The sequence below is a fragment of the Dipodomys ordii genome, unplaced genomic scaffold, assembly GCF_000151885.1.
Source record: "Dipodomys ordii isolate 6190 unplaced genomic scaffold, Dord_2.0 Scaffold56, whole genome shotgun sequence".
Lineage (NCBI taxonomy): Eukaryota > Metazoa > Chordata > Mammalia > Rodentia > Heteromyidae > Dipodomys > Dipodomys ordii.
In genome coordinates this window covers 6009198-6036856 of record NW_012267272.1, presented here as the reverse complement: position 1 = coordinate 6036856, position 27659 = coordinate 6009198, and the positions used below count along the sequence as shown (strand labels likewise).

The 27659-nt window shown below is 46.6% G+C and overlaps 1 protein-coding gene across 1 annotated transcript in view; it reads left to right on the top strand.

The window, feature by feature from the left end:
- The window catches only part of Kiaa1549 (KIAA1549 ortholog), a 66904-nt gene that overhangs the window by 26524 nt on the left and 12721 nt on the right, over positions 1–27659 (top strand). Inside the window, 9 exon segments of the mRNA XM_013021554.1 lie at positions 532–556; positions 1867–1945; positions 2938–3142; positions 6326–6510; positions 16389–16585; positions 18508–18623; positions 21784–21989; positions 24021–24244; positions 24502–24655. Coding sequence (XP_012877008.1) covers positions 532–556; positions 1867–1945; positions 2938–3142; positions 6326–6510; positions 16389–16585; positions 18508–18623; positions 21784–21989; positions 24021–24244; positions 24502–24655 — 1391 coding nt within the window.

Here is a 27659-nt window from a genome sequence, read left to right as displayed (position 1 = left end):
TTTCATCCAATCCTGTTGTCTCCTGTTCTCCCCAAATCTTCTTCACTTTGGTTGGTAGGCTGGCAGACAGCTCAAAAGCTAGTTTTGTTTGAACTGAAGTGACCCATTTTTCAATGCATGTACTTAGTACTGTTCACTAACTTGGATGCTGGTGCTGGTATTTATTGCTGTCTCTTATGTGAGTGATATGAATTTTTATCTTTACTAATTGCTGACTGAGAGGGCTAAGAAAATGTGGCATTTTGAGGTATGATATTTTGGAAACAGCCAGGGTGAAACTCAGGCGCTGGGGTAGGGCTGTAGGTGGGGTGGGAAGAGGTTGGTGTAGAGGCCAAGAGATAAAGATGCCAAAGCTGTGTGAGGCAGGGCAGGGGTAGGCGTGTTGTGTAAAGGGACACCTTATCCTCCAGCACTCACCAGATGTTTCCAGCCCTGATCTTTGCCCTCCTCTCCTGAAATGTGGTTCTTTAGGTTTCTAAAATGGCTCCCTTTCCACATGTTGAAATGATGGAGAAATTTGAAAACTAATAGTAATTTAAAAGCAAATGAATTCAGAGTACTTGAAAAATAAACATTAAACCAAGACCAACTATGAAAATGATTTACATAAGCTTTGTCTTATTCCACAACTGGTGGCTTCTAAGATCTCAGGGGCTGAGTGTGGGTTGATTTATGCATATAAAGCAATTATAGAGCACCATAAAAACTGCATAATGAGGTGTTAAATTGGGTGTGCAAGCTCCCTGTGGTAGGAATGCCACACTTGTGAAACTTCACCAAGCCAGCCCAGGTAGTGATGTCCTGTGACAGATTACATCATTAGCCCCTTTGAGTGCCAAGCAGGGACTTCTAGAAATGAACAACAGTGCAAGGCTCCTCATTCAGACTTAATTTGTAAATAGGAAAACACTGAACCAACTTCAATGCTCAGCAATTAGGATGGGTAAACAGTATATGTTCATATATTAGAATATTATGCGCTATTGGTGTGTACATGTGTGTGTGCTGGGACTTGAACTCAGGGCCTGGGCACTGTCCCTGAGTTTCCTTTTACTCAAGGCCAGCACTCTACCACTTGAGCCATAGTGCCACTTCTGGCTTTTTCTGTTTATGTGGTACTGGACAATGGAGCCCAGGGTTTCACACATGCTAGGCAAGTACCCTAGCACTAAGCCACATTCCCAACCCTTGACACTTTAAAAAAAGTATATAATTTTATTGTCTTTTTATGGCATTATACAGAGGACTTACCATTTCATAAGTCAGGTAATGAGTACATTTCTTTCTTTGGACAATGTCACCCCTTCCTTTGTTTCCTCCCAGTTTTCCCCTTCCATCCCTGCCTACAAGGCCTAACTCTCTTGCTTGGCTTTTTTGCTCATTGGTGCTTCACATCTGGCTTTCACTCCACTCTCCATTCCACTCTACTCCATTCCATTCTACTTCACTCCACTCCGCTCCTTCACTCCATTCCATTCCACTTGATTCCTTCACTCTATCCCTTCCACTCCATTTTACTCCACTTATTCCACTCCTCTTCATTCCATTCCATTCTGCTTCACTCCACTCCTGCTCTTTCACTTCATTATATCCCATTCAGTTATACTCCCTTCTATTCCAATCCACGAATTCTACTCCCTTCCATTTCACTCCATTCCATTCAATTTCTCTCCACTCCACCTTATTCTATAGGCTAGCATCCTGTAGGCCCTTCACAGAAGGGCCATGGGGTGGGAGTTGATCATGGGAGAGCAGATGTGGTTAAGAAACTGGCTTTAACTGCCAGCATCGGGCAGTTAGACAGCCTTCTCTGGAACAAGCGTATGGAGTGCCGTTGATGGTGAGGTGTGGGCCTTTGTTGTTAAGGATCCTTAGACATGACCCAGATGGAGTCCCCCATGAAATCATGGAATTGCTGATTTATCAGAAGTTTCCTGTGGTGAAGGTGGAGTCCGGCTGTGGTGCACAGAGCATTGGAAGGCCTCAGATCCTCTCACACGAATAGAGGAATAGTACTTTTGTTTTGCCAATGGCAAACTCAGTTGCCAAAGCATTCACATTGCATGGGCAAAATAAAGCCCGTACTAAACCTCTCCTTGGGATGTCACCCCATGTTTTGTAGGCGTATAAACGAACAACCAATAATTGAATGTTATTAAGAGAAAAAAAACCAACAACAAACAAAATGCCATATTCATGCAGTACTGACACACGAAGCATGAAAGCACTAATGGCGGGGCCTGCCCTTTAACACATGACCACCAACCCCAGCACATCTGGCATGGTCTAGAGACTTTGACTGTCACATTAGGTAGCCCGGGGGGGCAGTTGCTACTGGCATCTGTTGACTAGAGGGCAGGGATGCTACTAACCATTCTATGATGCTCTCCAAGTCAAAGAATTGTCACATGTTTTAGGGGGTGGCAGGAAGAAGAGGAGCAAATGCAGTCATTATATTCAATGTACATTATGTAAAAAACGGACTTGAAGGTAGGGCTGGGATAAAATGGAGAATGAAGGCACAGGTGACATCAACCAAAGAAGCATTGTACTCGTAACCTGGCTTTTGGAATTGCATTGTCAACTGGGCTGAGGTTGAGAAGAGGGCATGCTAACGGATTCAGGAGGAGATGAGGTAGAACCTCTCATAGTTGGTTCATAGTGGCATCCTCCCAAGACACGATGGGTTGCCACTCTTCCTAGACTGCCCACCCCTGCCAACCCTATGTTCTGTGTATGCTACTGGCCCCATTGTCCCAGAGATGAGGTTGGCCCAGACAAAGCACCATTGTTATCCTGCACAGAGGAACTCTGCTTTTGATTGTCCTCCTTGTCCACAGAGCGCCACCATGGTGACTGTGGGGCCATGGATGGCATAAGGCGCTTATTATGAGGACTGGAACAAATCATCCAGAGGAACACATTGAAAGCGTCTAGGTGCTAATGATTTCTGCTGTCTCTCAGGTGGTAAACGTGTCCAGGCTGGAGGGAGATGACAACCCAGTACAGCTCATCTACTTCGTGGAGGATCAAGATGGAGAGAGACTCAGTGCAGCTAAGTCTTCAGATCTGATCAACAAGATAGACCTTCAAAGAGCAGCCATTATCCTGGGGTACCGAATTCAAGGCGCAATTGCCCAGCGTAAGTGTATATCAACTGGGCTGTGTGCTGGGCTCCAGAGGCAGTGCGTTACAACAGTGAGCTCTGAATTTCCAGCTTTCTGATGTGTGTATGGTAAACTATGTCTTAAACCCTTATTATAGCCAGGTGATGGTGGCTCACACCTGTAATCCTAGCTACTCAGGAGACTGATATCTGAGGATCAAAGTTCTAAGACAGCCCAGGCAGAAAAGTCTACAAAACTCTTCTCCCCAGTTAACCACCAAAAAGCCAGAAGTGGAGTTATGGCTCTGATGTTTTTAAAACAACCAGCCTTGAGCCAAAAAGTCAAACAAGAGTGTGAGATCCTGAGTTCAAGCCCCAGTACTGGCATTAAAAAAGATAAATAGAAGAAAATAAAGCTTTATTATGAAGTGACACTTAGCTAAAAGGCCAGTCTGGTTTGTTTGCTGAGATTTCAAATGGATTTCAATTGCTTATAGTTGAGGCTGTGTTGATGTTTTTCCTTCCCTAGCAATCATATTCATGGGGTATAATGTTACAGTACCTTATATCAACGTTAATATTCATTTCCTTGTTTCTGTTTTCTTTGTCTCTTTAAAAAACAAAGTTGTCTTAGGTAAAATAATGTGCTTATTCTGTTTTTATTTCGGAATCTTCGATGTCACATTGTGCACATTGAGGGGACAGTGAGTCACTCAGGAAGTTGGGAGGTGCGCTGTGGGTTTATTGGCTTCCTTCAGGGTCTTTCAACACAAAGAAGTCCTTGATCCTGACCTTTTTCAATCCTGTTACTCCCTACCCTAACCTCACCCCACACAATTTAGAAAGGCGTTTTGCTACTTCTTTATTGCTGTTGGAAGGTACTTGGTCCCTGCCTGCCTAGCAATGCTTAATCTTAGTGCCTCTTTTTCAACTCTCAGATTCGTTGGGTACATATTTAATATGAAGAACAGGAAGAGGCATGGTAGAACGTACTCCTCTACCTTTGCCTTTATGACTCTGCCTGCTGTTTCCATTTGGATGGCTTTCCTCTGTAACCCAGAGTGTTCTTTGTAAGAGCATGGTGAAACTTGCTCCCCACAGTAAAGGGATGAGAAAATAACGCCAGCATCAGAGAGTATTGAAATACTTTTTGTGAAGAAAATGGAGGAGAGACCCATCAGTGTTTTTAAAAACAACAGCCTTAGCCAGGCACCAGTGACTCAGCCTGCAATCATAACTACTCAGGAGGCTGAGATCTGAGGCTTGTAGATCAAAGCCAGCCTGGGCAGGAAAGTCCTTGAGACTCTTGTCTCCAACTCACCACCAAAAAGCCAGAAGTAGAGCTGTGGCTCGGGTGGAGTTCTAGTCTTGTGCAAATAGACTAAGGGATGCTACTGAGGCCCTGAGTTGAAGCCCCAAGACCTACAGACCTACTCAGAAGAAGATAATAAAAAGCAAATTAAAAAAAAAGACACCTGACACCTTAAAAAATTAAAAAAAAAAGACTTTTTTTTTTGTTGTTGGTCATGGGGCTTGAACTCTGGGCCTGGGTGCTGTTCCTGAGCTCTTCATCTCAAGGCGAGCGCTCTACCACTTGAGCCACAGCGCCACTTCTGGTTTTCTGGTATAGTCTCATGGACTGGCTTTGAACCGTGATCCTCAGATCTCAGCCTCCTGAGTAGCTAGGATTATAGGAGTGAGCCACAGACGCCCGGCTTAAGAAAAAACACAACTTTTAATAATAATAAAAAATACCTCATATTTTTAGGATCTAGAGAGAGTCACAAGTAAGGAAATAAGTCAGTGTTCATAAGCCTTGGTTAGGAAAATATAATGAAGCGCTTGTATTTATTTATAAAACTTAGGGATTATCTTTATCATTAAAAAAATAGTTAGGCTCTTGCTCTTCTTTTCTGCTCTCTTGCTCTTGCTCTTCTATTCTAGCTCTCTCTCTGCTCTAGCTCTTTCCTCTCTCTCTCCTCTCTTTCCCAGCCATGTGGAGTGCAAACGTTGCCTGGTCCCAGCAGGTCTACCCTTTACCTTAATACCACGTGAGTGCTACTGTTCTTACCCCTCTCTCTGCTCTTTTCTGGCTCTTTTCTCTCTCTTTCCTCTCTTCCCAGCTCTCTCTCATTCCCAGGATGCTCTCTTGCTCTTGCTCTTGCTCTTTTCTTGCTCTCTCTGTTCTATTCTAGCTCTCTCTCTCTCTGTTCTTTTCTTGCTCTCTCTCTTTCCCAGCCACGTGGAGTGCCAACCTTGCCTGGTCCCAGCAGGTCTACCCCTTACCTGAATACCACGTGAGTGCTACTGTTCTTACCCCTCTCTCTGCTCTTTTCTAGCTCTTTTCTCTCTCTTTCCTCTCTTCCCAGCTCTCTCTCATTCCCAGGCCTTTCCCAGCCATGTGGAGTGCCAACCTTGGTTGGTCCCAGCAGGTCTACTGAATAAACCTACCCCTTACCTGAAAAAAAAAATAGTTAGGGCTGGACATGGTGTGCAGAGACCCCCAATCTTGGTACTTGTAAGGTAGAGGCAGGAGGCTCTTAAGTTCAAGACCAGCCTGGGCTACCAAGGGAAGCACTCTCAAAAGACTCAAAATCAAACAAAAAAATTTGATAAAATATATGTAAGATAAAATTTCCTTCTTCTTTTTTTTTGGTGCCAGTATTAGAGCTTGAATACAGTGCCTCCTGTTTTTACTTAGATTCTTTTTTGCTCAAGGCTGGTACTCTACCACTTGAGCCACACCTCCACTTCTGGCTTTTTGCTGGTTAATGGAAGACAAGAGTCTCTTGGATTTGTGTGGGCTGGCTTTGAACCTTGATTCTCAGATTTCGGCCTCCTGAGTGCTAGGATTATTGGGGTGAGCCACTGGTGCTGGCCAGTTTGTACCATTTTTTGATAGGCAAATGTCCTGTAGTGAGAATTTAGGAGTAGATTAGTGGAATGAATTAGAAGCCAAGAATTTAGATTCAACCTAGCTTTGATATGAAAGTGGTCATGTGCCTTTAGAGACATCACCTGTGCATAGTTGTGATCCCAGATGTATTATTCCACATGTGCTATTCTGTGTTGCCTGACCACATTTCCTGTCAAGGGAGATAGTGACTCGTGACCTTGTCTTGAATTGAACGACAGAGGCCTTCTGGCTAACTCATAGGAGGAGGCACCTTTAGTCCAGCACACATATGCAGTCAGATGCATTTGCTTCCTCGTCTGTAGCCGTGGACAGGGTGAAGAGACCGTCCCCAGAGTCTCAGAGCAACAACCTGTGGGTCATCGTGGGCGTGGTCATCCCGGTGCTGGTGGTCATGGTGATCGTCATCATCCTCTACTGGAAACTCTGCCGCACGGACAAGCTGGACTTTCAGCCTGACACGGTGGCCAACATCCAGCAGAGGCAGAAGGTGAGTGCTGGCCTTGGTGTCCATGCAGCAGCTGTGAGTCTAAGCCCTTGATTTGCAAAGATGGAGGGCAGGGCCAGTAAAGAAATCCTCTGGCTCTAATGGTCATGCCTTTGGCCTTTCTGTCTGCTTTACCAAAGCCCCTCTTTGTCTGAACTAGCAAATCTATCCCTAGGGTCTATTATGATACTACTTTTTTTTTTGGGGGGGGGTCCGGTTATGGGGCCTGAACTCTGGGCCTGGGCGCTGTCCCTCAGCTCTTCAGCTCAAGGCTAGCGCTCTACCACTTGAGCCACAGAGCCACTTCTGGCTTTTTTTCTTTTTGCTTATGTGGTGCTGAGGAATCGAACCCAGGGCCTCAGGCATACAAGGCAAGCGCTCTACCACTGAGCCACCTTCCCAGCTCCGTGACACTACTTTGGAAGATCCTGTCTGCCAGTGTTCTATCTAGTTCTGATCTGTTTTACACTCCAGTTGGTGTGCCCATGTCTTCAACTCTACTAGACAGGCTGTGTGCACAAATGCTGATCTGTGGCTTGAACTCAGGGCCTGAGTGCTGTCCCTGAGCTTTTTTTTTTTTTTGCTCAAGGCTAGTGTTCAACCACTTGAGTCACACATCTGCTTCTTGCGTTTCTGGTGGTTAATTGAAAATAAGAGTCTCATGGACTTTCCTGCCTGGGCTGGCTTCAAACTGTAATCCTCAGCATCCTGAGTAGCTAGGATTGTAGGTTGAGCCACTAGTGTTTGGCTCTCTTACATGGTTCCCTATTTTCTGGACACCATATTTTCTGGGTACCCCTTTTATAATTGATCAAGGTCTTTTACTCATTAAAAATTGGCAATGCACGTGTGAAACATTTTAACATCAAACATATGAAGGGTATTTTTTAGCCAGTCTTTCACTGTTTTAAGTGTCAGAGCTCCTAGTAGGAGCTCTGTATGATTTTTCTTGAAATAAACATCATATATCAGCCACAGTTTCCAATGTGGTTCTCTGTTGAGAAAAGCAAAGTAATTTCAAGCAGTATTCTTCTAGCTCTTTCTCTAAGCGTTCTTCCTCCCTCCCCACCCCATTCTGCAGTGTTTTAAAAAGTCGATTTGCGTACACCTAATTTGGGAGCAATTGCTTTATCAGCCTGTTTTTCGTGTATATTTCCAAAACATTCAACTTAATCTATTAGAGGACTAGCAATTCTCTTTCCACATGCATATTTCAACACTTTTCATAATATTTAACTGTCACATTAGGTTGCACAGCAAAGAAATTGACTTCAGGTCAGCAGCTAGCTCCTCTGGTGTGAGCAAACAAGCAGAGCCCCAGAGAAGAGCTCAGGAGTGACAGATGTTTGTCCCAGCATGCATTTGAGTCAGTGTGGTTTCCAGGGGAACAGAATGTGGTAGTCATTCTGCAGTATTAATTAACACACACCTCTGTGGAGCTTTCAGATTTGAAGAACTCGCTCTACTCAGAAAGTTTGGTAAGCAAAAGACTTTTAAAAAAAGCGAAGAATAAAGGATTATTCTAGTAGCTTTCTAATTTTATCCTGATCATCTGATTATTACAAAATTCTGGCTGGGGCACTGATGGCTTTTGCCTGTAATCCTAGCTCTTCAAGAAGTTGAGATCTGAGGACTGTGGTTTGAAGCCAATCTGGGCAGAAAAGTCTCCAAGACTCATCACCAATTAACTAGCAACAAAGCTACAAGTGAAGCTATGTCTCAAGTGGTGCAGCATCAACCTTGAGTAAAAAATTCAAGTGAAGCTGGGGCCCAGTGGCTTAGACCTGTAATTCTAGCTACTGGGGCGGCTGAGATCTGAGAGCTGTTCAAAACCAACTGGGGCAGGAAAGTTCATGAGACTCCTTTATCTCCAGTTAAACACCCAAAAGCTGGAAGTAGAGATATGGCTAAAGGGGTAGAGCACTAGCCTTGAGGAGAAAAGCCTGGGTTCAAGTCAAGAGATAGGGAGGCAGGGAGGCCAAGAGAGAAATTTTTACATAAAGAAAAAAAAAAAAACACATGTGAGAACATGAGATATTGAGTTTAAGTCCCAGTACCACTGTATACACACACATACACACTGTATACACACACATACACTGTATATACACACATACACGCACACACAAATTCAGCATAGGAACACAAAATATGTTCTATCTTTTAATTGATGTAAAAAAATGAATGTAGCATATTCTTCTGAATTAACTAAAAAAGGAAATAAATCTTGCCAAACTTGCTTGCTCTTAGCTTACCAAATGTACTAGAAGCACATTATATACTACTATTATATTTACAAGCCACCTTCATTTATTATTTACGTCCTCTGCTAAGGTTTTGTTGTTGTTGTTAATAGCATGGAAAAAGCACCTGACATATTGAGTGGTTCATGGTGTGAAATTCATTGCAGTAAGCTCACTTCTAGGTAGGGAAATGTTTTTGTACTGGTTGTAGAATGTCTTTACAGGGAGACTTAACCAGTATAGATGGATGGTTACACGTTTAGGTCTTTTGTACCCTTCCCTGATATATAGACTCTGATGAAAGACTGCGGTCTATTGGGTTGAAAATAGGGATTGCGCCGGGCGCTGGTGGCTCACGCCTGTAATTCTAGCTACTCAGGAGGCTGAGATCTGAGGATCACGGTTCAAAGCCAGCCCAGACAGGAAAAACCGTGAGACTCCTATCTCCAATAAACCACCAGAAAACTGGAAATGGCGCTGTAGCTCAAGTGGTAGAGCGCTCGCCTTGAGCTGGAGAGCTGAGGGACAGCGCCCAGGCCCAGAGTTCAAGCCCCACGACCGACAAAAAAAAAGGAAAATAGGGATTGCCTAAGCTTTCTCTTTGCCTCATGTTTACTTCTGAAGTATTTCTGTAGTCCAGATGTGGCACTCAACAATGAGTTTTTTTTTTTTTTTTGCCAGTCCTAGGGCTTGAACTCAGGGCCTGGGTACTGTCCTAAATCCGCTTGTGTTCAAGGCTAGCACCCAACTACTTGAGCCACAGCACCACTGCTGGCTTTTTCTGTGTATGTGGTATTGAGGAATCGAACCCAGGGCTTCATGCATGCTAGGCAAGCACTCTACCACTAAGCCACATTCCCAATCCATTTGTGTGTGTGTGTGTGTGTGTGTGTGCAACCCAGGGCTTCATGCATGCTAGGCAAGCACTCTACCACTAAGCCACATTCCCAATCCATTTGTGTGTGTGTGTGTGTGTGTGTGTGTGCATGTGTGCTTGTTCTGGGGCTTGAACTCAGGGCTTGGGCCCTGTCTCAGCTTTTTCACTCAGGCTGGTACTCTACCACTTGAGCCATGCCTCCACTTCTAGCTTCTTGGTGATTAGTTGGAGATAAACATCTCAGGGACTTTCTTGCTGTGGTTGGGGAAAGTCTTAGAGTGCTGCCCCCAACTTCTAAGACCACAGGGTCCCACGCCACAGGGCTGAAGAGCAGCTGGTGGCTGTCATCTGGCCTTGTCACTTTCTAAACGGGCATAGCATGCTGGGTCTGGGTTGTTTTTAAATTTTACAAATGACTTCCATCAAGTAACAAATGCTCACAATGGCACTCTCCATATGATTGCAATTTTTTATATGGCCACGTCTGGGATTTGCTGGGAAGTTTCCATTGTCTGTCCCTCCCCAGGGGTCAGGGTGGGCCAGCCTGGGGACTTCCCTGTGCCATGTGGCCCTTGTTACACTTCGGAACCATGTGTTTTCAACTTTGCCAGGCATCTTTCTTGTTCCTTGGGTGAGCTGCTTGGTTAGGCCTCTCTCCCTCGTCAGTGACGCAATTTATGAGATGCAGACAGGCATTGTGTCCTGTCCCCTCTGGAATATATTAAAGAAAGCAAGAAGGAAAGACATTCTCCTTCAGAAATAACGAGGCCCTAATATGAATATTGAAGACTTTAATTAATCCTGACTCCTCTTCCTTAAAATACTGATGGAACCAAGTGTCGGTGGCTCATGCCTGTAATCCTGCCTACTCAGAAAGCTGAGATCTAAGGATCACAGTTGGAGCCAGCTTGGGCAGGAAAGTCCATGAGACTCTACCTCCAGCTGACTAGCAAAAAGCTGGAAGTGGAGCTGTGGCTCAAGTGGTAGAGCACCAAGCATGAATGAAAAATCCCAGTCTCTGAATAAAAGACAACCTCTCCTCCCACACACATATACCAAAGCTAGGAGCAGGTGGCTCACGCCTGTAATCCCAGCTACTCAGGAGGCTGAGATTTCTGAATTGCATTTTGAAGCCAGAGGAGTTTGTGAGATTCATTTCTCAAGTGGTGGAGTGTTCTTTGTGAATGAAAAAGCTGTCACAAAACAATAAAATATACTAGTGTGCATGATAATGCCATCGGGACCCAATTCTGGATTTTGTTAAAAAACAAAAAGAATGGAAAAACTAGTTGAGATGATTGAGAAAGTAAACACGTTAAATGAATGGATTCTATAAGTGGGGGGAAAGTCTCTAATTTTTTTCCTTCTGTACGTATGTGACTTTTGTTGCTATTTGTAGAAGGTGCTGTCGTAGTCTGTGAGTTTGCAGAGCCCTGATCTATTTGAAAGTGTTATTTGGAATCAACAATAATCTAGCAGGCTTATGTATTTCATTTATGAATAGAAAGCCTTTTCTTGGTTCCTCATAAAATCCAGTTGCTTTAGCTGATCTTTCTAAGTTCACGCAAGTCATCTGATATTTGTTGTGGGCTTTCGATGTGCCATATCCTGGAGCTAACAAAATGTCCTCTTTGACTTTATATAACTATACCTGAAGCCAGCTCTTTATGTTCACTGCTTCAAGTTGTACCAGCCAACAGCAATAAGAGTGGGCCCGTCCTGGGGCTTGAACTCAAGAACTCACACTCTTGCTTGGTGTTTTCACTCAAGGCTTGAACCATGGACTCCACTTCTGGCTTTCTGGTGGTTAATTGGAGATAAGATTTGTCTGCCTGGACTGGCTCTGACCTTCAATTCTTAGAACTCAGCTTGCTCAGTAGCTAGGATGACAGGTGTGAACCACTGGAGCCTGGCTACCATGTTTGTTTCTTACATAGGTGTTGACAGATTCTCAGGAGCAGGGAGTGTTTGGCCAGCACTGCGAAGCTGAGTGCTTGCTGTGTGTGCTTTTTGTCTGACTCCCTTTCAAGGCTTTTGGTCTCAAGGGCTGATGTATAATTCCTCTCTCTGTTTAGGTAAAGCAAACCCACTAACATGTAAAAGACATTGGGTGCTCTGTCTGAGAGGCATGCACTTTCTTACTGGCAAATATACCAGAAAGGATGTTAGAAAGATTTATTAAATGATGGTGGTGGAGGTTGGAGGCTGTAGGCTTTATCTATTACTCGTTCACTTAGAGGCATTTGTTTAGGGAGCTTAAAGGAAAGGAATTGCAGCTGAGGTATAGCAACCTTGTAAAACTGGGCATCGATGTCCAATTTTCAACTTCTTCCTTAAAAAGTATTTACTTGGCTGGGTGTTGGTGGCTCCCACCTGTAATCCTAACTACTCAAACAAGAGGCTGAGATCTCAGGATTGTGGTTTGAGACCAGCCTTGGCAGGAATGTCTGTGAGACTCTTATTTTCAGTTTACCACCCAAAAGCCAGAAGTGGAGCTGTGGCTCAAGTGGTAGAATGATAACCTTGAGCAGAAAATGCTATGAGACAGCACTCAGGTACTGAGTTTAAGCTCCACTTGACAAGTGCCTGTCAAGTAAATACTTGAGAATTACATAGACGGATTTGTAATTTCAAGATGGGAATAATATTTAGAATTAAATATTTCACAAACTAGGACAGCATGTCAAAGGCTGTGGTATCTCTCCTAATTACGCTGAATTGATTTACTTACAGTTCAGGAGTTGTCTTTTGACTTGCCTAGTTCTATCTGTATTCCTTCATATGTAGATCTCTTTCTTACGCCTGCAATCCCAGCTACTCAGGAGGGAGGAAAGTCTGTGACACTCTCATCTCCAATTAACTATCAAAAAAAGCCAGGAGAGGAGCTGTGGTTTTAGTAGTAGAGCACTGGCCTTGAGCAAAAGAAGTTCAGGGATGGCACACAGGCCTCGAGTTCAAGTCCCAGGACTGGCACCAAAAAAGAAAAAAGAAAAAGTACAGTTGAGTCAGTGGAAATCGTCAACAAAAAAAGGAGAGAATAATGAACTACTAAGCGTTGGATTTCCTGAAAGACAAATTGATGATTGCTCTTAAGTACACTAATTATGGTTAGAAGCCAAATGTGTTGCTCTGGAGTTAAATCTAGGAGATGTATGGTAATGGCCAATTATGGGCACTAAAGGTTTCTGGGGGACAGTGAGGAAATAACTTGAGTTAGGCGACCTGAACACAGACCGAATGATTGAAAGTTAATGAAATTATCTTGTAAATAAGGAACAGTTTTCTTAAGGAAATATACAATACTATCTTTGTTCTATGACTTGTATTTTTGCTTTGAATTTTGGTTTTTCAGAAGTAGGCATCAAAACTTACACTCCTTTGTCCTTTGGTGCAAAATATGGCGGCATTAAGTCCCTGAGCAAGACCCAGAGAACAGGGTGTGTGGAATGGTGACTTTGGAGCCAGCCTGGGCAGGAAAGTCGGTGAGACTCTTATTTCCAATGAACCAGCAAAAAAAATTCAGAAGTGGAACTGTGGCTCAAGTGGTAGAACATTAACTTCAAGTGAGAAATGAAGGGACAGAACCCAGGCTCTGAGTTCAAGAGCCAGGACCAGTATCAAAGAGAAAAAAAGAAATACATATCAGAGAAAAAGGAAACCACATTCCCTTGGGCACACTAGGAAGCCACTACAGAGGAGCAGTCTCAGAAAAGGCACTTGGAAATGAGAACATATAGTTGACTATGCATTTGTAATTCCATTGCTACCAGGGAAAATGCGTCAGAGGTGCAGGTAATACGGTAAGGAGAGGCAGGTGGGGTTCAGCCTTTGACTAGCATTGTTCTTGAACCTAGGGAGCCCGACTGCTTTTTGTAACTGGAGCTCATTGAGAAGAGAATTTGCCTTTTGTTTCCTAGCAACTCTTTGTAAGCTATCTTTACAACGAGTTTTGTCTCCCTCTGCTGGCGTAAATCATTATTGAAGACTGCTTTCTTTGTAGCTGGGGTCCTGGAGGTATTTAAGGCTTAGAGATCTAAGTCACCTGTGTTGCTTTTTGTGCATAAAGGAAGACAAATAAGACCATGCCATTTGCTTGTATATACAGTAGTTATTTAAAATCACCCGTGAGATCTGCATGAGTGTCCTCATTTGGTTGTTAGGATCATCTGTAGGTATGGATGGGCACACAGCCTGATTGCAGGCTTTGGATTGCACATGGCATTCCTGATAAGGGGCCTCCTCAGGACAAATCTTTGCATGCAGTTTATTTCGCAAACCCCGAAGGCTGGACTGAAAGAACTGCCAGTCACCGAAATGTGAGCACTGTAACAAGTACGGTGTCATCAAAAATAGAGCTCCATGCCAGGCCCTGGTGGCTCATGTCTGTAATCCTAGGTTCTCAGGAGGCTGAGATTTGAGGGCCATGGTCCAAAGTCAGCCTGGGCAGAAAAGTCCCTGTGAGACTCTTATTTTCAGTTAACCACTCAAAAAACCAGAAGTGTGGAGCTGTGGCTCAAAGTGGTAGAGTGATAGCCTTGCATAAAAGAGCTCAGGAACAGTACCCTGAATTCAAGTCCCAGAACTGACCAAAAGGAGGGGAAGAAAAGGGGTGGGGGGAGCTCCAGCCAGCCAGCAGTGGCTCGTAGCCTGTGATACTAGATACTTGGGAGGCTGAGAATGGGCGGATCACACTCTAGGCCAGACTGCCCAGGAACGCTGAAGCAAACTTTATTTCTATGGTGGGAAGTTGGATGTGGTAGCATGTACCTATAATCCCAGCAGTTATGGAAAGCCAAAAGTAGATTGTCAACCAGGAACATGCCTGAGCAGAAAGCAAGACTCTTACCTCAAAAATAACTGGTGCAGGGCTGGGAATGTGGCTTAGTGGTAGAGTGCTTGCCTAGCATGCATGAAGCTCTGGATTTGATTCCTCAGAACTACACGTAACAGAAAAAGCTGGAAGCGGCGCTGTGGCTTAGGTTGTAGAGCACCAGCTTTGAGCACGGAGAGGCTCAGGGACAGAACTCAGGCCTGAGTTCAAGCCCCCAGGACCGGGAAAAAAATAACTGGTGCAAAAAGGGCTGGAGACATGGCTCAGGAGTAGAGCACTCGCTTAACAAGCACGAGGCCCTGAGTTCAAACCCTAATAGAAAAGAAAAAGGAAAAAAAATGGTGCTTACATCTCCGGGTACCTTGATTATTCTTCCTTTCTCACCACAGGCCTAGTGCTGAAGCTTTAGGCAGGTGTAGCTCCCACGGTCTAGGTGTAGGTGAGGTGTTGGTTGAACTGTGTGTCCCCTGTCAGGACCCCCGGATCACCCCTGATGTGAGGGTGCACTTGTCTGAGGACCCCTTTTCTCTTTGAGCTTTGTGTCGCCATTACTTTGTGTCGACCGATCCTTTTGGAAATTCTTTATTTGGCTTGGCTTGTGTCATGCTGAACTTCTCAAATTCTGCTGTTTCTTTGAAGTCACCTATTTCTTCCTTGCTTGCTCTTCCTTTTGCTCTTTGATGTGTCCCCAACATTTTATCCAGAGGATCTGTATTCACTTCAAAAAAGAATCCCAGCTGCCCCTCAGGTCCCCGAGCTTCCCGATGGGTGTTAGTGTCGTGTGGCCTCTCTGCGAAGCTCCCTAGGCGTGTGTCCTTGGTCTCCAGCTGCTCCAAGCTGTTTTCCTTTGAGAGCTGCTCTGTCCTCTCCCCCTAAGATGTTGAAAGTGAGGCCTGTGTTTGATGGGCTGCAGGCCTCCTCTCTGTGACTCACTTCCTTTCCTAGCATCCCTCCCTCCATTGCGTATCTCTGCCTAAAACTTACAGCTCATCACCCAGCCGCTGGCAACTCAGGCCTGACATCCTTGCTACTCAGGAGGCTGAAGAGCTGAAGATCAAGGCTTGAAGCTGGCCTGGGTAGGAAAGTCCCTGAGACTTCTATCTCCATGAACTAGCAAAGCGCTTGGTGTGGAGCCGAGGCTCAAGTGGTAGAGTACCAGCCTTCAGTGAGTAAAGCTAAGGGACAGGATGGCTCGGGGCCTGAGTTCAAGCCTCAGTAGTGGCACCAAAACAAACAAGTGAACATCCCCGCCATCCTTGGCCTTGGCTCCTTCGTTGTCTCTGCTACCTGTTTGGCTTCGAGTTTTTTTCTGTCTGATTTGCAGAGCTGTCTGTGTCTTTCCATTTTCTTGGTTAGGAGCCTGGACTTAGGTCTTTCTGGGTTCAGGATGTGGAATGAGCACTTGGTAAGCCCCTCACATCCTGTCTCCTTGCATTTTAAAAATCTACCTGTTGGGAAATACCTGTAGGTTTCTGATTTCCCAGAGGCCGAGCTGTGGAAGTTGACATTTGGAGTTTTGTCTGGGTCTAGGCTGGCTTCTCTCTCTTCTGCCCCCTTTCATACAGCTTACATAATCTCTTCTGATCCTTCACACGATACCATCTAGAACATTCTCTCAAGTCCCCTTATCTCTCTACAGAAGGTGTGGAGCCCGCTGTTCCCTGGTGTTCACTGTGCGGCGGCAGCGCTGTGCGGTATCAGAACGGCTCTGCTCTTGCTCTTTGACCTCTGTACTTGGTTTAAGCTTTTGCGAGCCTCTGTCACATCCTCTGGGTCCAAACTGCACACTCAGCTGACACGACAGATGCTTCTGGAATTGTGTTGGTGCATTGCCAGCCGGGTCAGGGGTCAGAGTTCACGCTCTGGGTCGGCCCTCCCACATCACATTCCCCGCCTCGTTCACGCGTGTGCGTGTATATGTGTGTTTCAGCTGCAGATCCCAAGTGTGAAGGGCTTCGATTTTGCTAAGCAGCATCTGGGCCAGCATAATAAAGATGACATCTTGATTATTCATGAGCCCGCACCGCTGCCAGGACCAGTGAAGGAGCACACCACACCCTCTGAGAACGGAGACGTGCCCAGCCCCAAGGCCAAGATCCCCGCCAAGAACGCCCGCCACAGAGGAAGGTTGTTATCATGCTTTCTGGATTGTTCTGTCACAGTGGATGCTTGTTTTCAGGTGGTCAGTTTTGGTAGCAGAAGGACTGGTACCGCCCTGGGTGAACAGCCGGGGAGACTCGCACGTGCCTAAGTCACACAGGGCCCAGCCGTGTCTCTAGGAGCAGCTTCTCCCCAAAGTGCTGGAGATGAGTCATCAGGTGTGTGAGGGCACCTGTGAGGGACTGACCAGCTCCAGCGTGCGTGTTCCGGGGTTAAAAGAATTCTACATCCTCCGAAGTGCACGGCCCAGAGTATGCATCGTGTGTATAGTGAGCACAGGATGCATAGTTTGCATAGTGTACCTAGCTCATTTAGAACAGAGTGTGCACACTTTGCACAGCATACGGAATCACATAGTGCGCACAGTGCGCGTAGTCCACACAGTATGGACCCCGCCAGCATGGGCTGCGGTGCCTCGGCTTGTTAAGCCAGTGGCTGCTGGCGGTGACATCCTTGCTTTGTCGGCAGGCACCTTCGTGGAATCCCTCTTTGCTCCTCTTTCCCAGCTGTCCTGGCCGTCTCCTTTGTGGGCACATTGTGTGGGACTTGGCGCCGCCGCCTCCTGGCCCACTCCTCATTCCCAGTTGATTTCCAATCCTTCAGATTAAACGGGAGCACCAGTAGACTTGCATATTAATTTTCTGAGCTGCCAGGAAGTCCCTTGATGCCTTTCTCCCATGAGAAGAGCTAGCTCGGAGTTAAAGATGACAAACTCAGACTCGTGGCGCCCTGAAGCTTCAGCTCAGCAGACTTACTTTGAGCACTGCAATTCTGAACTCCAGAATTTTCCACTAGGAGTGGAAAAAAGTGTGTGGCCACACCATTATCCAAAACGGTGTCATCATTTCTGTCTTATCAGAAAACTCACCCCAGGGGTCTGGCCTAGTTTTAAGGATTTAATATTAAAGCATGATGTTTATAAAAGAAAATCAATTATATGGAGAGATGCTCTTTGTGTAATTATTTTACTGGCTAAGAGTAAATTAAATCAATGTGGATGATTTGATATGCTAGTATAATTTTGTAAAGTGGTTTTTTTTTTTTTGTAGCATCATCTGAAACATCTAGTCGCATCATGTCGATGATCTTTGTAGTGTATACCATTTCAAATACTGTGGATCAGAAATGCTCAGGAAAAAATTACATCTCAAAAATATGTACAGATTTTTTTGTCATTCTCAAAACAAGACTATTATATATATGACTATATATATATGTATATTTACATTATATCAAGTATTACAAATAACCTAGACCTGGGCACTGGTGGCTCATACCAACTACTGAGGTCTGGGGATTGAGGTTTGAAGCCAACTCTGGGCAAGAAAATCTGTGAGACTCTTATCTCCTAAGTAACCACCAAAAATCTGGAAATGGAGCTGTGGTTCAAGTGGTAGAGCACCAGCCGTGAGCAGAAAAGCTCAGGGATAGCACCCAAGCCCTGAATTCAAGCCTCAGGATTGGCACCAAAAACAAAACAAAAACAAAAACACATTTAAAGTATCCAGAAAGATGGTAATAGGATGTCTGACATTCCACATTTCTGTAGAAGCCAGGGAACCCAAAGAGGTGAGGTGTAGTTTTCTTAGCCTGATAAACCCAGGTGCCAGGCTCACCCTTGTGACACAAGATGAAGCTGGGTGCAGAGGCTCAAGTCTGTAATCCTAGATACTTGGGAGGCAGAGATTGGAGCATGATGATATACGAGATCAGCCTAGACAAAAAGTAGTTCTCGAGACCCCATCTCAACCAGTGGCTCAGTGAGGTAGCACATCCCTGTAATCCCAAGCTGGCTACCATTTCTACCTAAGAAGCCTGACTTGCAAATGATTGTAACCTTCCCACTCTTTCTTGCTCCTCTAATGGTTGCGATTTGTCTGTGTCTGCAGAGTCTCCCCCTCAGATGTGGACTCGACGGTCAGCGAGGAGTCCAGTGAAAGGGACGTGGGGGACAAGACGCCAGCCGTGGTCCCTGAGGGCAAGGCCCACCGAGCCCCACAGAGCGGTCTGTGACTCTCCCTGTTCAGTCATGAGATTGCCATCAGTCAGGCTGCTGTTCTACTTCAAATGCTAAACTGAATCTATTAGGGGGCTGGGAAGATGGCTCAGTGGTAGAGTGCTTGCCTTGCATGCCTGAGGCCCTGGGTTCGATTCCTCAGCACCACATAAGCAAAAAGAAAAAAAAAGCCGGAAGTGGCTCTGTGGCTCAAGTGGTAGAGCGCTAGCCTTGAGCTGAAGAGCTGAGGGACAGCGCCCAGGCCCAGAGTTCAGGCCCCATGACTGGACCCCAAAAAAAAACAAAACCAAACAACCCAGCCGGGCGCCAGTGGCTCACGCCTAGCTACTACTCAGGAGGCTAAGATCTGAGGATCACAGTTCAAAGCCAGCCTGGGCAGGAAAGTCCATGCAATCCTTATCTCCAATAAACCACCAGAAAACAGGAAGTGGCGCTGTAAACAGGAAGTAGCTCAAGTGGTAGAGCACTAGTCTGGAGCTGAAGAGCTGAGGGACAGCGCTCATGCCCAGAGTTCAAGCCCCACAACCGACAAAAAACAACCCCAAAAAGGGGCTGGGAAGGTAGCTCAGTGGTAGAGCGCTTGCCTTGCATGCCTGAGGCCCTGGGTTCGATTCCTCAGCATCACATAAGCAAAAAGAAAAAAAAAGCCGGAAGTGGCTCTGTGGCTCAAGTGGTAGAGCGCTAGCCTTGAGCTGAAGAGCTGAGGGACAGTGCCCAGGCCCAGAGTTCAGGCCCCATGACCGGACCAAAAAAAAAAAAAACAACCCCAAAAAACAATCTACTAAATGGCCAGGTGCCAGTGGCTCATGCCTGCAATACTAGCTATTCAGGAGGCAGAGATCTGAGGATCATGGTTCAAAGCCAGCTCAGGCAGGAAAGCCCATGAGATGCTTATCTCTAATTCACTACCAGAAAACTGGAAGTGGAGCTGTGGCTCAAAGTGGTAGAGAGCTAGCCTTGAGCAAAAAGAGCTCAGGCCCCTGAGTTCAAGTCCCACGACTGACCCCCCCAAAAAAAAAAATATATATATATATATATATATATATATTTTTTTTTTTTTTCTAAATGGAGTAGTTGTCTCATGCTGAACTTCTCAGCATTGATCGTCACCATCAGACTTTATACTGGTGTCTTCTTCAAGACTTCTGTGGTGGAGACGAGGGGTTCACAGAGCTGCATCTTTATTCTGATTTAGGGTCCAAATAATATTCCTTCCAGAAGGACAAAAGAAATGAAACAAAAACTCCAGGCCTAAAAACAGCCTGTCGGATCTAGTGATTCTCTTGGGGATCAATTCCAGATGTCCTTGCTGGTGCTGTGGCAGGTAGCGGGGTCATCCCGCATCATCATCCTTTTCTAAATGGGAGCTGGAGGTTCATGGCTTTAGCTTCCTTGCCTGGGGAGATAAGTAGGTCTCAGATGAACTTTGTTCCCCAGCCTATGGGAATCACTGACAGACTTAGGCCCTAGAAGCAAGCCACGCCCACAGGCCCGCCTCTCCAAGGGAGCCATTTCTGGATGCATGCCAGGGTAGCGTGGTTTTAGTGTAATAGGTAAATAAGTAAATGTGCCCATTCAGCTATTGTATTGAGCAGAGCTTTATTTATATCTTAGGATTGTGTTTCAGGAATGCAAAGATAAGGGAAACCTCAGCATGTTGTTTTTAATAGTAATTTTTATACTCGACATTGTTGATTGTAAATTTGTCTGTATGAAATTTCACTGAGTGAACTGTATTGTATAAGAGAAGAGATTCTCGACCGAAGCTTAGACCTACATGTGGCCTTTGGGGTTCTTGGGGCACAAGGCCTGCACACCCTTTTATAATCTGAAGGAAAAGCCTTTCAGACAAAGGCAAGAGCTTTTGCTCAGGATCCGCTTTCACAGAGTCTTAAAACGCAGTAGCAGGTGTGGTGCTTCAGAGAGACAGGATTAAAGTCCAGGTTTCATCCAGGGAAGAAATACTCCGGGGAAAGAAAAAGAGCTGTGGATTTTCGTTTCTGTTCATTGTTCAGTTGAGAAATATCTTGGAGTGCCTACCTTTCCCTTCTTCTGACTTCCATACCAGTGTGAGCAAAAGTCAAAGACTTCTCTTGGAGAATGTTCAGAGTTAGGTGGCTCACATTGGAATCTTGCTCAGAAAGCTGAGATCTGAGGATCATGGTTTAAAGCCCACCCCCCTGGCAGACGAATCTGTAAGACTCTTATCTTCAGTTAACTGAGCTGGAAGTGGGAAGGTGCCTTTAGTGGTAGAGTGCCAGCTAAGGACGGGGGTGAGTTCAGAACTCTGCAAGCTCTCTTCATGATAGCACAAGTTCACAGAGGCTAGAAATGCTTCTAAAAGTTCTGTCAGGTGTCTCTTGACCAGCTGAGCAGCTTGAGCTTCTGCTGTCCCCTTATATCCTAAAGATTTGAATTGTATTCAGACAAAACTGGGCAGCTGTTGACACAGTGAATAGCCTAATGACTTTTTCTCATCTTTCCTTAAAAAAATTTTTTTTTTCTTTTGGTTGTGGGGCTTGAACTGGGCCTGGGCGCTGTCCCTCAGCTCTTCAGCTCAAGGCTATCACTCTACCACTTGAGCCATTGCAACACTCGGTTTTCTGAGTGGTTTATTGGAGATGAGTCTCCTGGACTTTCCTGACCGGGCTGGCTTTGAACTGCGATCCTCAGATCTCGGCCTCCTGAGTAGCTAGGATTACAGGTGTGAGCCACTGGTGCCCAGCTAAGTGTTTGTCTTTTTTGTTGTTGTTGTTGGTGGTGGTGATGGTGATGGTCATGGGGCTTGAACAGAGCTTAAGCACTGCCCCTGAGCTATTCTTCTCAAGGATGGTGCTCTACTACTTTGAACCACAGCGCCACTTCTGGTTTTCTGGTGGTTAATTGGAGATAAGAGTCCCACAGACTCTTCTGCCCAATCTGGTTTTGAACCACAATCCTCAGAGCCTCCTGAGTAGCTAGGATTACAGGAGTGAGCCACCAGAACCTGGTTGTGTTTATCATTTTTAATGACAATGGAAGAGACAGCATTAGATAGAGACATTTCCAGTGCTCTGCCCCCAGTGTGGGGCCATAGTCTTTTGGGCCTTAGCATTGCCCCTGCTATTTCTTCAAGTGACTTTATCCCTTGCTTTTCTCTCCTTTCTAGCACCCCCACTTCCCAGTTCAGGGACGGAGCAGCACTCCTCCGCTTCCATCTTTGAGCATGTGGACAGGCTCTCGCGCTCGTCTGAGGCCAGCCGGCGGGTCCCCAGTAAGGTGCAGCTGATCGCCATGCAGCCCATCCCGGTGCCCCCTGCCCAGAACCCCGTGCTGGCCAGCCGAGTGGCTGAGACCAACAAGATCAACAAGGAGGTATGTGTTCTAATTCAAATACACCTCAGCAAGCCCGACCACGCCGGTGGCTCACGCCTGTAATCTAGCTAAAGAGGCTGAGGTCTGAGGATCACGGTTCAAATCCTTGTAGACAAATAGGAGAGACTCTTATCTCCAGCAAAAAGCTGGAATTGGAGGTATAGCAGAAGTGGTAGAGTGCCAGCTTTGAGTGAAAAAGCTAAGGGACAGCACCCAGGTCCTGATTTAAAGTCCCAGAGCAGATTAAAAAAAAAAAAACCACAAAACCCACATTAGCAATAATAATTGTTATATTAATAAAAACCTCACGGGCTGGGAAGGTGGCTCAGTGGTAGAGTGCTTGCCTTGCATGCCTGAGGCCCTGGGTTCGATTCCTCAGCACCACATAAGCAAAGAGAAAAATGCTGGAAGTGGCGCTGTGGCTCAAGTGGTAGAGCGCTAGCCTTGAGCTGAAGAGCTGAGGGACAGCGCCCAGGCCTAGAGTTCAGGCCCCACGACCGGGCCCCCAAAAAAAACAAAAAAATAAAATAAAATAAAAACCTCACATTCTGGTTTAGTCAGCGCTTTAAAGTGAACAAAAGGTACACTGTCAAATAAGTATGCTTGGTTTAAAACACTCAGCACCAATGGATGACTCCTATAATCCTAGCTATTCAGGAGGCTCAGCTCTAAGGATCGCAGCTCAAAGGAGTTGGGACAAGAAAGTCCGTGAGACTCATTATCTTTAGTTAACCAGCAAAAACTGGAAGTGGAAGCATGGCTCCAGTGGTAGAGCACCAATCCTGAGCAAAAATAAGCCAAGCAAGAATGCAAGGGCCTGAGTTCAAGCATCCCAAAACAAAAATGACTATCTCTATTTATTTTTTAAGATCAGACTGCCAGGAAATGGAAACAAGAGGCTCTTTTTTGCTATTTTTGTTTTCCTTTTGTCTTGTTTATCTGTGGAGTGTAAGGAGAGGCGCTGAAGTGGACAAAGGGTGAACAAATGTAGCAGTGGTACTCATTAGACACAATGTTGAAAATGAACTATACCAGCTGGGAACTTCGCTTAGTGGTAGAGTGTTTGCCTTGTATGCATGAAGCCCTGGGTTCAGTTCCTTAGTACCGCATCAAAAGAAAAATCCGGAAGTGGTGCTGTGGTTTAAGTTGTAGAGTGCTAGCCTTGAGCAAAAGAATCTCAGGAACAATGCCCAGGCCCTGAGTTCAAGTCCCAGGACTGGTAAAAACAAAAACAAAACTATACCACTTGTGAGTGAGAAAAACTGGGAAAGAGTGAAGGGGTGATATCCAAAGAGAAATGTATTCTTTTCCTGATTTATGTAACTGTAACCCGTACATCCCGAACATTATTATAACAATTGAAAAAACTAAAAAGCAAGGAAGATAAGACACTGGACAAGCGCGATTAGACACTGTGTAGAGGGCCTCATGCAGTCACCTGAGGCCTGGGAAAGCCCTGCCCGGGCGCTGCTCAGCTTCCTTGGGCCTCAGGCCACCCTGCGTGGCCGTGGTCTCCACCTTTTGGGGGTGGGGAGGAAAGGGGTGCAGCCAGACTCTGGGAAGCTGCCTCCCTAAGCCAGGTAATCACGAGGGAGTTAATGACGAGCATCTGCTTTAGCGCAGAAGCCTTCTTTGCATGTGAGGATGTATTGCACCTGGCTATCGGAGAATTGCGTCTTCCACTTTGTCAAGGGTCACTGTCCAAGGCTTGAGTGTCTCTTGGGGGGGGACAGAGAAAACCAGCCCCTCCTGGGGACCAATTGGGATGGCTGGCACCCTGCGCCCCTTGGTAAAATAGGCTGTCATAGGTTCCTGGCTAGGTAAAGTCAAGGCCCATGAGTCAGCTTAAAGAAGTTACAGAAGAAATTTAGGGCGGGGGCTGTCCCTGCCCCGTCACTCCGGTTGGGCATCCCGGAGCCCCCAGATAGCATGTCCAGGTTGTGGGGGAGAGGAAGTGGTGCATAAAAGGCTTGGCCAAGGAGGGTTCCGGAAACATCTAAGAACACCCTGTTTTCCCCCACCTCCCCTCAGATTCAGACGGCGCTGCGGCACAAATCCGAGATTGAGCATCACCGCAACAAGATCCGGCTGCGTGCCAAGAGGCGCGGCCATTACGAGTTCCCGGTGGTGGACGACCTGTCCTCGGGGGACACGAAGGAGCGGCACCGCGTGTACCGCCGCGCACAGATGCAGATCGACAAGATCCTGGACCCTACGGCCAGCGTGCCCTCGGTGTTCATCGAGCCCCGGAAGAGGTGGGCGGGGCCAGGGGCGGGGCCTGCCAGGCAGCTCTGCGCCCAGCCCGGGTCTCCCTGGGGGCGGGGCCTCCTTCCCCCTGTCTCCCCTGGGGGGCGGGGCCTCCGTCCCCCCCATTCCCCCCCCCCGTCTCCTGGAGGCGGGGGACCCTGCCTGCCGCCCCGTTTGCCCCAGGGGATGGCCCCGCCGGGCTCGGGTGGGGAGGTGGCGTGGAGGCTTCCTTCCTGGGGAGACCGTTTCCAATGTCGCCCGGCAGCTCGCGGATAAAGCGTTCACCCAAGCCGCGCCGGAAACACCAGGTGAACGGGTGCCCGGCCGACGCGGAGAAGGACCGGCTCATCACCACCGACAGCGACGGCACCTACCGTCGGCCGCCCGGGGTGCACAACTCGGCCTACCTGGGCTGCCCGGTGCGCACGCGCGACCTGTGGGAAGGGGCGTGGGCGGGGCTACGGAGTGGGCGGGGCCTCGAGAAGGAGGGGCGGGGCGATGGGGCGGGGCGGGGACACCCGCAGCCCCGCTGAGGGTTGATGGATCTGGAAATGCTCCCCGTTTTTCCTTCCTGCTTGCAAGCCCTGTTCTCAGGCTTTATTATTAATTGATTGAGTAAGCGAGCAAGCTGGTACTGGGGCATGAAGTCAAGGCCTCCACGCACTCACTTGGCTTGTTTTTGTTTTTGCTCAAGGCTTGTGCTCTCCCATTTGAGCCACACCTTCCCTTCTGGCTTTTTTGCTGCTTCAGTGGAGTCCCGTGAACTTTTCTACCCAGGCTGTCATCAGACTTTCACCTTCGATCTCAGTGTCCTGAGTAGCTAGGAATTACAGCTACCAGTACCTGGCTCTTCAGACTTGAAGTTTATTGAATCTATCTATCCACCCCCCTCATATATATGAGAGAGAGGGGGATATAGGTTTGTTTTCTCCACACTGGTCAGATAAATGAGGAGTTAGGGTTTTCTTTCCCCCTCTTGCCCCCAGATAATCTGCTCAGCTCAGTATCCCTTAACTGATGTGTTTTGGATGTGAAAAGCATCAGATTTGGGATGATTTGAATCTAAGGAAGTTCATCTAGCTCACTCACGCCTATAATCCTAGCCAAGTCGGAGGCTGAGATCTGAGGACCAAGGTTCAAAGCCAGCCTGGGCAGATAAATCCAAGCAACTCTTCAAATAAACAGCAAAAAAGATGGAAATGGGTCTGTGGCTTAAGTGGTAGAGTACCAGCCTTGAGCAAAAAAGCAAAAAGCTAATCAAGTGCTCAAGTCCCTGAGTTTAAGCCCCAGTACGAACACACACACACACACACACACAGAAGAAAGAAAAACAGACTTGGACTGTGACCTTTGTAACCCACACACAAGAACTGGTAGGTGGTAGGACCCTGGCCTGAATTAGAGCCAATAAAAAGGGGTGGCTTCAATCACTTTCTGAATGTTGAGCTCCGTGGATGGAGGAGCCCTGGCTGCACTTCCCGCAGTAGATGGCGCTCTTGAGCTGTGATGGCTTTCCATACAGTTCTCAAGATAGTCACCTGGTGCTTTTGCCTGTATGCAACAGGGGCCTCCTGAGGTGTAGAACTAATTAATAGAAGCATCTGGAACATTCCTTCCTGATCCAGTTCTATAACCAGCCTGGGCTCCTCCTCCCACGGAGGGCCTTCATGCCTGGAGTTTCCACCCATAGTGTTTGCTGTTGAGTGTCCTGTGGAGAATGACCTACCTTCTCTGGATGTCCACCTTTGGCCTCATGGACCACCCCATGTCCTTTTGGGGATCCGGATGCTCCTTTTTCATTTTTTTTATGGGGAGGGGGAATGTAGTTTTGTTGCATTGCCTAGGCTGATCTCAAACTTGGACTCAAACAATCCTCCTGTTAGGTTCCTGAGTAGATGGGACTAAAGGCATGTACCAGTGCACCTGGCTTGGGTTATCCATTTTTTCCCCCCAGAAAGTACAGAATTGGAAAGGACATTTTCCCTGGAGACCATCAGGGGGCTGACAGTCTCTGTGACTTCTTTTCCAAAGATTCCTTTACTATGAGGAAAATCTTCCTTGTGTAGACTTTACCTCTCCTTCCTCCCCCTCCCTTATCTTTCCCACTTCTCTCCCTGCCCTTACCTCCTTCCTTCCTTCTCTCCATATTTCCTATTTCATATTCAGCAAATGTGAGAAGGAATTGAGTACCAAGTAAAGAAAAGGAAAAAAGCGAAGTCCAGATGAGAATGGCACGAGTTTTGGCCTCCAATCTTCTCACCTGCTCTAACCTTACAAGAGGCTTCTGTTTTTTGTCCCCTAAAAACAAGAATGCGTTTCTCTGAACTGACTGCTTTTTAGGGAGCCTGCGTGTGCTCCAGGGTTTTGCATCGTGGTGAAGTTTCTACTTTTCCTTCAGTGACCTTGTCCTTGAGAGCCCTTGTGCTCCTATGCCAGACACATCTCCTCCACCTCCTGACTGGAGTTAGTGTTCTAGCCCTGGCCTGGCAGTCCGGGCCCTCTGGCTGCAGCCAGCCAGTTATCTGTTTGGGTAAACACAGGAAAGTTTTTGCAAGACAGCCACTCCTGTGGGTTACATATTTGTCTTCACTGCCTTTGCAGACAGAGTTGAGGGTTTGGAGGACTGGTGAGACTGAAACTATTTACTGTCAAGCTCTTTGGTTTGCAGAAGCAGTGTGGCGCTTCCATAGTTCAAGCTACTTGGGAGGCTGAGATAGGAGAATCCCCTGAGCCCATGAGTTTGGGGCCAGACCGGGAAACACAGTCTATTCAGTTGGGGCAGCAGGCATAAATGAGGACAAATCAGGACACTTCCTTAGAATAGTCCACCAAACATTGCAAAATAGCTCCCAAATCGGCATAATCCTTGATATTTAATAGTTCCTTATTCTCTTACTCAGCTTTTTTGCTCAAGGCTGGGTCTCTACCATGTAAACATACCTCTCCTTAAGGCTTTTTGCTGGTTAATTCAATATAAGAATCTCTCGGCTGGCCAGCTGCTAGTGGCTTATGCCTGTAATCCTAGCTACTCAGGAGGCTGAGATCTTAGGATCACGGTTCAAAGCCAGCCCGGGCAGGAAGCCCTAAATACCAGAAAGCCAAAAGCGGAGCTGTGGCTTCAGTGGTAGAGTGTTAGCCTTGAGCACAAAACCTCAGGGACAGTGCCCAGGTACTGAGTTCAAGCCCTAGGATGGACACTAGATAGATAGATAGATAGATAGATAGATAGATAGATAGATAGATAGATAGATAGATAGATAGATAGATAGATAGACTGGGGCTGGGAAGGTGGCTCAGTGGTAGAGCGCTTGCCTTGCATGCATGGGGCCCTGGGTTCGATTCCTCAGCACCACATAAGCAAAAAGAAAAAAGCTGGAAGTGGCTGTGGCTCAAGTGATAGAGCGCTAGCCTTGAGCTGAAGAG